This window comes from Penaeus monodon, chromosome 42 (assembly GCF_015228065.2).
Source record: "Penaeus monodon isolate SGIC_2016 chromosome 42, NSTDA_Pmon_1, whole genome shotgun sequence".
In the NCBI taxonomy this organism is placed as follows: domain Eukaryota; kingdom Metazoa; phylum Arthropoda; class Malacostraca; order Decapoda; family Penaeidae; genus Penaeus; species Penaeus monodon.
The window spans coordinates 32,037,441-32,046,860 of record NC_051427.1 but is presented as its reverse complement, the minus strand read 5'-3'; the positions used below and the strand labels follow the sequence as shown (position 1 = coordinate 32,046,860).

Sequence of the window (9,420 nt, the reverse complement as noted above, 5' to 3'; positions counted from 1 at the left end):
TTTTTTATCCTCAAAACCCCCCTAACCACACTCTCCGCCATAATGGAATCGGTAAGCCTCTGAATGTAAGGACAGAGAGTGGGAGGGAAGGAGGGAGAAAGGGGGAGAACGAGGGAGAGAGAGAGAGAGACAGAGAGGAAGGAGAGGAGAGAGGGGAGAGAGAAGAGAAGGAGAGAGAGAGAGAGAGAGAGAGGAGAGAGAGAGCGAGAGAAAAGAGAGAGAGAGAGGGGAGAGAGGGGAGAGAGAGAGAGAGGAAGAGAGAGAGAGAGAGGGGGAGAGGAGAGGGGGGGAGAGAGGAGAGAGAGAGAAGCGGAGAGAGGGGAGAGAGAGGAGAGAAGGAGAGAGAGAGAGAGATGAGAGAGGAGAGAGAGGGGAGATGAGAGGAGAAGAGAGAGAGAGAGGGGGAGAAAGAGAAAGAGAAAAGAGAAAGAGAAAGGAAAGAGAAAAGAAAAGAGAGAGAGAAAGAGAAAGAGAAAGAGAAGGAGAAAGACACAGACAAAAAGACAGACAAAACAAACAAGAGGTGCCGAAAAAAGTATAGAGAAAAGACGACAAAAGAAACGAAAAGAAAAAAAAAAGAAAGAATATAAGAAAGAAAGAAGAGAAGGGAGAGACAGACCGAAGAGTGACGTCAGCGCTATTGCCGAGGTCAGGTCACAGAGGTCAAGACGATGGGGCGCCGCGAGGAAGTATTGTGTCTTAGGGGCGTGGTGGTGGTGGTGGGGGGGGGGGGGGGGGGGGCTGCCTTCTGTGTGTGTGGGGTGTGTGTGGTGTGTGTGTGTGGTGTGTGTGGTGTTGGGTGTGTGTGGTGTGTGTGTGGTGTGGGGGTGTGTGTGCGTGTGGTGTGTTTTATAAAACAATAAAAAATACTATACATACAAATAAAAAAATAGGTATGTATGTATGTATTATATATGTGTGTGTGGTGGTGTGTGTGTGTGTGTTGGTGTGTGTGTGTGTGGTGTGTGTGGTGTGTGTGGATGTGTGTGTTTGTGTGTGTGTGGTGCGTGTGTGTGAGAAGGAGAAAAAATGAGGAGGAGGAAAAGAAGAAAAAAAAACGGAGAAGAACAAGACGAAGAAAAGGAGAAAAGGGATTAGGAGATGCCGAAGGAGAAAGAGGAACAGGAGAAGGATGAGAACCAGAGAAGAAGAAGAAGAAGAAGAAGAAAAAGAAAAAGAAGAAAGAAAGAGAAAAAGAAAGAAAAAGAAGGACGAAGGGTAAAATCAGGAGGAGGAGGAGGGGGGAGGAGGAGGAGGAGGAGGAGGAGGAGGAGGAGGAGGAGGAGGAGGGGGGGAGGAGGAGGAGGGCGGCGGCGGGCCCTCGAGCCGACGGCGGGGAAATCCTCAAGGCCGCGCGCGCCCGAGCCTCCGAGATCCTGCAGGATAAGCGGGTCCCTTGGCGCGTGTGGGGGGGGGGGGTGGGGTGGGGGGGGGGAGGGGAGAAAGGGAGGGAGGGAAGTAGGGAGGAGGAAAGGGAAGGAGGGGAGCAGGAAGGAAAAAGGGAGGAATGCATGGAGGGAAGTGGAGGAGGAGAGAGGTAGGGAAGGAGGAGGAGGAGGAGGAGGAGGAGGAGGAGGAGGAGGAGGAGGAGGAGGAGGAGGAGGAGGAGGAGGAGGGATGGGGGAGGTGGAGGATTAAAAGGATGGAAGAGAGAAAGAAGAAAAAAAAGTGGAAAGACGGGTAATGTAAAAAAAAGAAAGAAAGAGAAGGTCAAGGAAAATCCGAATAAGAAAGGAAAAAAAGTACAGGAAAAAGACGAGAAAAAAAAACCCGAGTAAGAACAGACTGCGAAAAGAAAAGAGGTGGAAAAAAAAATAAAAAAAAATACAAACGGAAGGGGAAAAAAAATACCAGACAGTCAACAAATGCACTTTCGCACACAAACACCCCAACAACCAACCAACCCCAAAAACAAAACCAAAAACCCAAACCCAAACCCAACCCAACCAAACAAACAAACAACCAAACAAGAACACACTCAACCAGAAGCAATGACCGTCGCTCCCTGGCATTTCTTGACTGAAGTAATTAGCATTCAGATCTCTACCTCCTTCTTTTCTTCAACTCTCATTACAACTACATCAGAAACATGAATAAAATAAAATGAAAAAAAAGAACATCGACAACAATCGTAATCATGAAGTTAATAGTAACAATAATAAAAATAGCAATGACAGTAATGACAACAATATTAGCAACAGGCAGTAGTAGTAGTAGTAGTAGTAGTAGTAGTAGTAGTAGTAGTAGTAGTAGTAGTATAATATAGTAGAGCAGCAGCAGCGTAGTAGATGCAGCAGCAGCAGCAGTAGTAGATGCAGCAGCAGCAGCAGCAGTAGATGCAGCAGCAGCAGCAGCAGCAGCAGTAGCAGCAGCAACAGCAGCAGTAGCAGTAGCAATAGCAATAGCAGTAGTAGCAGTAGCAGCAGCAGCAGTAGCAATAGCGCATAGGAGCGTAGGAGTAGCAGGGAAAACAGCCAGAGGAGCAGTAGCAGAGCAAGCGCGCAGGTAGCAGTAGAGAGCAATAGCAATAGGGAGTAGTAGCAGTAGCAGCAGTAGCAGTAGCAGTAGCAATAGCAGTAGTAGTAGTAGTAGTAGTAGTAGTAGTAGTAGTAGTAGGTGTAGTAGTAGAAGAAAGAGAAAGTATTTGTAATACCCAATATAATAGTAATAGTAATAGTAATGGGTAATAGTAATAGCAATAGCAATAGCAATAGTAAAAGTAATAGTATTAGCAATAGCAGCAGCAGACAGCAACAACCACCGAAAAGCCGACCCGACTCGAGGCACCGACCTCGAGAGCCGACAAGGTGCCCGAGCGCGGTGCCACACGCGGGGCAAGAGGCGCCTGGCACCCTTGTCGTCGGGGCATCTGAGGCGGGGGGAGGGGGGGTGGAAGCGGCAAATCAGCGTGGCACGGGGGCACTGGTCACTCTTTCCGAAGGGGGGGGGGGGGGAAGGGGAGGGGAAAGGGGTTTTTAAAATGGAAAACCCTTTTGCTTTCTTTTTTCCGGTCGCTTTTTTTTTCTTCGCTTTTTTGGTTTTGTGGTCTCTCATTATTCACTCAAGGATTCACTTTTCTCCGCTCTTTGTTTTCTCCTTCTCTCTCTCTCTGTCTCTGTCTCTCTATCTATCTATCTCTCACTCTTATCTTTTATTTTATTTTCTCTTCTTCCTTTTCCCTTTTCCTCCCCTACTCCCCTAAATAAAAACCCAAAAAAACCCACAACCCCCCCCACCCCCCCCCCACCCTACCCCCATCAACAAATACTCACACACACAAACAAACAAAAATCACACAAGACAAAACGAATCAAATAAATAAATAAAAATAAAAAAATCCCCATCCGACACCCATCCCCGGCCGGCGCGTGCGGTTTTTCCTGCAGACCCAAATTTATACGGGTTCCGAAACGGAAAAATTTCCCGGGGCGGTCTACCTACGTACGTCACGTTTTGGGGCCCCCCACCCCGGGCGGGAAAAGGAAAAAAGGATTGGGGGGACCGGACCGAGGGGGTAGTCGTGGGGGGAGGGGGGGGGGGTTTTAGGGAAAAGGGCCTTGGGTTTGGGGGTACGGTAGGGAAACAGTATACAGAGACTTCACATTCGCAAAGCCAAAATTCCCCTCACTCACTCGCTTGAAAAATTTACTCACTCGCCGTTTTAATTTACTCCCCACACTCACTCTTTCACTCATTAAAATTACTAAACTCACTAACTAAACTTTATTACCCCACTCATTCAAAAATCACCCCACTTTTTTATCACTCATTCCCCACACTCACTCCCTTTTTTAAACTAAATCTTTCCGTCATTTCAATTACTACTCATTCACTCACTCAATTACTATCACTAAATTTTTTTTAACCTTTACTCACCCTCCACTTTATTACTTACTCACTCACTTTTTTACTCACTCCACTCACTTTATTACTCCACTCTTTCAATTTACTCACTCACTTTTTTACTTTTTCTTTCACTCACTCACTCACTCCCCTCCCCTACTCACTCACTCTCTCCCCTATTTTCTCATACCCCAAAACAACAATGAAGAAGAAAAATTCCAAACCCCCAAAAAGAGGGAAAAAAATCAAGCACAAACAAACACACGCACGGCAGAGAGGACAGGATCTCTAATCAGCGTTTATCCGCGGCAAGGAGGAGTTCGACTCTCTCACTCACTCACTCATCACTCACTCACTCACTAAATCACTCACTCACTCACCCCCTTTACCCTCTTTTCCCACTAACTCACTCACTCACTCATCATTCCTTCACTCACAGGGTTCACTCACTCTCTCTCTTCACCACTCATTAAACTCACTAATCTCTCTTTTCTCTCATCCCCTCATTTACTCACTCTCCCACTCAGTCACTCACTCACTCACATTCACTCTTTCTCCTTCATACAGAGAGCGAGACGGGGAATGCGGGAGGGAGGGAGGGGGGGGGGGGGAGAGGGAGAGGGGGGGAACAAAAAAATACAGAGAGAGGGGAGAAAAGGGAGAGGGGAGAGAGAGGAGAGAGAGAGGACGAAAAGGAGGAGAGAGAAAAAAGGGGGAGAAAGAGGGGAAAGAGAAAAAGGTTTGGGGTGGGAGGAAAAAGAGAAAGAGAAAGAAGAGAAAGAAAAGAGGGGAAAGAAAGAAAAGAGAAAGGGGGAAAGAAAAAAGAAAAAGAGAGAGAGAGAGAGAGAAAATGAAAGAGAGATAATGAGAGAGAGATAATGAGAGAGAGTAAGGAGAGAGAGAATAAGGAGAGAGAGAAAATAATGAGAGGGAAAAAAGATAGAGAGAGAAAATAAAGAAGAGAAGAGGGGAGGAGGGGAGGGGAGAGGGAGAGAGGGGCAAGGGGGAGAGAGAGAGAGAGAGGTTGAGAGAGAGAGAGAGAGAGAGAGAGAGAAAAATAGAGAAAAAGAGAGAAGAAAAAAAAGAGAGAGAGAAAATGAGTTTTGAAAGAGAGAAAAGAGAGGAGAGAGAGAGAGAGGAGGGGAGAGAGGAGAGAAGGAGAAAAAGGAGAGAGGGAGGAGAGAGGAAAGGGAGAGAGAGAGAGAGTGAGAGAGAGAGAGAGAGAGAGAGAGAATGAGATTGAGAGAGAAACAGAGAATGAAAGAGAGAGAGAAACAGAGACAGAGGGAGACCGAAAGCGAGAGAGAGAGAAAAAAAAAAAAGACAAACAGACAGAGAGCGCGCCCTCCGCCAATCCCCCGATCAGGACTCGAATCAGCGCGACTTCTTCTGCAACAACGTAATCCCTGTTCCGCGCCCCGGCCTCCATTCCGGGGATAATGCGGAAACTTCTGGAAACCTCCTCTCTCTTTCTCATTCTCTTTCTCCGCTTCTCTCTCTTTCTCGCTCTCCCCCTCTCGCTCTCCCCCCCCATATCTCGCGCTCCCCCTCTCTCTCCCCCCATATCTCTCTCCCTCTCTCTCTCCCCCTCTCTCTCCCCCCCCTTTCCCCCCTCTCTCTCTCCCCCCTCCCTTCCTACTTCCCTTTTTTTAAATTTTTATTCTATTCCTTTTTCCCCCTTTCCCACCTCCCCCCCCCCTCCCCCCGTTTAAACCCAAAGAACCCACCTGCACGCTTGTTTTTCAAACACAAACAGCAAAACACACCCCCATATGCCGATTTTTTATTTATTAGGGAATTTAATTTTCCGCATGGGGTGCGTCCCCCCCCACCCTCCTAAACACGCACGCGCCACACACACCCCGAAACACACACCAACACACACAACCCCACACACACACAAAACACACAACACACAACACAAAACACACAAAACCCCCAACACAAAAACAATCAACAACCAAACAAACGGGACAGAAAAACGAGGGGCCCACACCGCAAACGAAAGAAGCGTTGCAAACAATCAACATCGGGCCTCCATCAAGGGAATAATGGTGGGGGGGGAGGGTGGGAGGGGGAGATAGGAGGGGAGAGGGGGGGTGAGGAGGGAGGGAGGGGGAGGAGGGGAGAGGAGGGGAAGGGAAAGGGAGAAGGAAGGGGAGGGAAGGAGAGAAGGAGAGAGGAGGGATGGGGGAGGGGAGGAGATAGGAGGGGAGGGGATAGGAGGGGAGGGGATAGGAGGGATAGGGGGCGGGAAGAGGAGGGATGGGAGGAGAGGGAGGAGGGGGAAAGAGGAGAGGAGAGGAGAGGAGAGGAAGAGGAGAGGAGGGGAGGGAGGGGGGGGGAAAGGGGGGGAGAGGAGGGGAGAGGAGAGGAGAGGAGGGGAGGGGAAGGAGAGAGGAGAGGAGGGAAGAGGGGAAAGGGAGGGAGAGAGCAGGGGAGGGGATGGGAGAGATGAGGAAGAGAACAGGAGAAATGGAAGGGAGGAGAGGGAAGGGAAGGGGAAGGTAGTAGAGGAGAGAGATGAGGAGGGGAACGGAGAGGAGAGGAGAAGAGAGGAGACCAGGGGGAGGGAAGGGAAATAATGGAAACAAAAGAGAGAGTGAAGTAAAGAGAACGAAAGAAGAGGGAAGGGAAGGGAGAATTGTGTGTGTGGAGAGCGAAAAGAAGAGAGAGAGATGAGAGGGGGGAGAGAGAGAGAGGGGAGAGAGAGAGGGAGAGAGAGAGAGAGAGAGGGGGAAGAGAGAGAGAGAGACCCCCAACTTTCCCTCTCTTCCCTCCGTCTTTCCTTTTCCCCTCTCCCCCTCCCTTCTCTCTCTCTCCTCTCTTTCTTTTCTCTCTCTCGCCCCCTTCTCTCTCTCCCCTCCCCTCTCTCTCTCTCTTTTTCTCTCTTCTCTCTCTCTCCCTTCGGGGGGTTCCAAGGAGCTTTTAAGGGCGGAACTCGCGTTGGACAGGAAGGGGTTAAGTATGGGGGAAAAACCGGGAAGGGGCCTTGGTGGAGGCTTTTCCACCCGACCGCTTTTCCGCTTTTCCTCTTCTCTCTCTCTCTCTCTCCCCCTTCCTCTCTTTTTCTCTCTCTTCTTCTCTCTCTTCTCTTTTTCTCTCTCTCTCTCTCTCTCATCTTCTCTCGTTCTGTCTTTGCCTTCCATTCACTCTCTGTTCTTTCTCGTCTTTGCTTTATCTCCCTTCCCTCCCTCCCTTCCTCTCTCAGATGATGAACAGAAGAGAGAAGAGAGGAGCGAGAAGAGAGAAAAGAGAAGAGAGAAGAGAGAAGAGAGAAGAGGGGAAAGGGGGAACGGGGAAATTTAAAAAACGAGAGAAGCCCGAGAAGAGAGAAGAGGGAAAGAAAGGAGGGAAAAAAAGAGAGAAGAGGGCCCGAGAAGAGAGAAGAGAGAAGTGAAAAGGGAAAGAAGTGAGAAGTGGGGAAGAGAGAAGAGAGAAGGGGAAGAGAAGAGAAGAGAAGAGGAGAGAAGAGAGAGAGAGAGAGAGAACTTCCGGAATAACACCCCCTCCCTTCCTCTCCCCTTCCTTCGACTCCTCCCCCCTTACCTACCCCCCCCTACCCCCAATTACGCACCTGACCCGGACGTCACCAGGATATTTCGATGCCATTGTGTTTCTATTTTCATGTCATTGCGCTTTTTTTTTCTTTTCTTTTTCTTCGTGTTTTGTTTGCCTGTTTTTATACTTTCATTTTTCGTTTTTAATTTTTTATACCCTATCATCATCGTCATCGTCATCGTCATCGTCATCGACAAAAAACATAAACCCTCAACATCAACATCAACATAAAAACATAACCATAAACACCCAAACATCAACATCAACACATCAACATAAACATCAACATCATTCATAATCATCATCATAACTCAACATCAAAAATCAACAAAATTTCATCTTTTTCACATTCTTATTAAAATTTTTATTATTTTTTGGTTTTTTAAATGTTTTTAAATTATTATCTTTTTTATGGGGGACTTTTTTGGTTTATTGTGATCGTTTTTCCCTTCTTTATTTGTTTTTTTATGATTATCCTGATGTTTAAATGTTTGGTGATGATGGGATGGGGGATGATGGTGATGATGAGAGATGATGATGATGATGATGAGATGTGAGATGATGGGATGATGATGATATGATGATGATGATGATGATGATGATGATGATGTAAATGGTGATGGTGAGGACGATGACTGAGAGGATGCGATGCGATGATATGATGACTGTAAAATAATGACAATGAAAATAAAAACAACAAAAATAATGATAACGATCATGATAACCACAACTATGCTGGAGATAACACTGTCACCCGATTGATCAACAACAACTACAACTATGAACAATTACATACCCAAAAAAAAATAATGACTACAACAATACAACGAAATCCCCCCCCCCTCCATTCAACAGAAAAAAAACCTGAAAACGGTAAAAAAAAGTGAAAAATCAAAAATCAAAAGAAAACTTTTTAGCTCACCAATGACCCCCTGCGACGAAATTAGCATCAACGCCAACTTCACCCTTTTTCTTCACCCTTCACCCTTGACCCCCTCCCCCCTTTTCGACGAAATTTCGGGTAACCCTTAATTCACCTCTAAGCTCTTATCACCCGTTTTAATTCACCCTTCGCGGCGTAAATATTTCTTAATACACAATTGGGAGTTTCCTTTCGCGTCATATTCAAAGAGCACACGCAGGCAGTATACATTCAAGAGAAAAAAAAAATCTAATTCAAGTTCTCATTCCAAACTTTTTTTTTTACCTTTACGCTCTTATCCTCCTCCGTTTTAATTCACCCTTTGCGGCGTAAGTAGTTTTTAATTCACACTTGGGAGTTCCCTTTCGCGTCACACTTAATGCACACTAACAGGCGGTGCAGTCAGGGGCAAAAAGTCTCGCTCGGGCTTTATACACGTACCTTTAAATATCACCAAACCTCACTAACTCCGGATTTCCAACTAACTTCACTGGACATACTCTCTCGTTACCTACAAACTTCCCTCCTACGAATCCCAGTGATACCCACTAACTTCACTGACCATACGTTCTAAGCGTTACATACAAACTTCACTCCTACGAATCCAAGGTGATACCCATTAAACTCAGACCACGGATTCTAAGCCTCACCCTGCACCGCTAACTTCACTGACTGTGGACTACCCTTAGCCTGTACCGCTAAGTTCACTAACTACGGACTCTATAGTCTTACCCTGCACCGCTAACTTCAACCGCTACCGCTACCTGACGACCATAGCCTACTTGACCGACACCATAGGCAGCCAAAGGGCCGTCGTTTACAACCTAGTTTGTACTGATGCTTCAAACTATCAGTGATTTACTTGATTTGTCAGAGACTCATCAAGCTGACACCGATTCATCCCAACTGTCAGGGATTCACCAATATCAAGGATTCACCTAGTGTCAGTGTTTCACCTAGCTGGAAGGGGATTTCCGTCTTAGTCATGGACTCACCTAGCTGTCACTAATGCACCTATCTGTCAGTATTTAACCTAGAATATCATTGATTCACCTACCAGATAGGGGATTCACTAACAGCATGGGATTCACCTT

The 9,420-nt window shown here is 46.9% G+C and overlaps 1 protein-coding gene across 1 annotated transcript; it reads left to right on the top strand.

Moving 5' to 3' along the window:
- Window positions 1–102: 102 nt before the first annotated feature.
- Window positions 103–9,183, top strand: LOC119599260 (protein PXR1-like; the record flags this gene model as incomplete). The annotated part of the gene is made up of 4 exons (XM_037948993.1): window positions 103–192; window positions 1,159–1,218; window positions 2,516–2,590; window positions 9,016–9,183. Coding segments are annotated over 4 exons (393 nt in total), but the record flags the coding sequence as incomplete, so codon positions are not given.
- Between the last annotated feature and the right edge of the window lie 237 nt (window positions 9,184–9,420).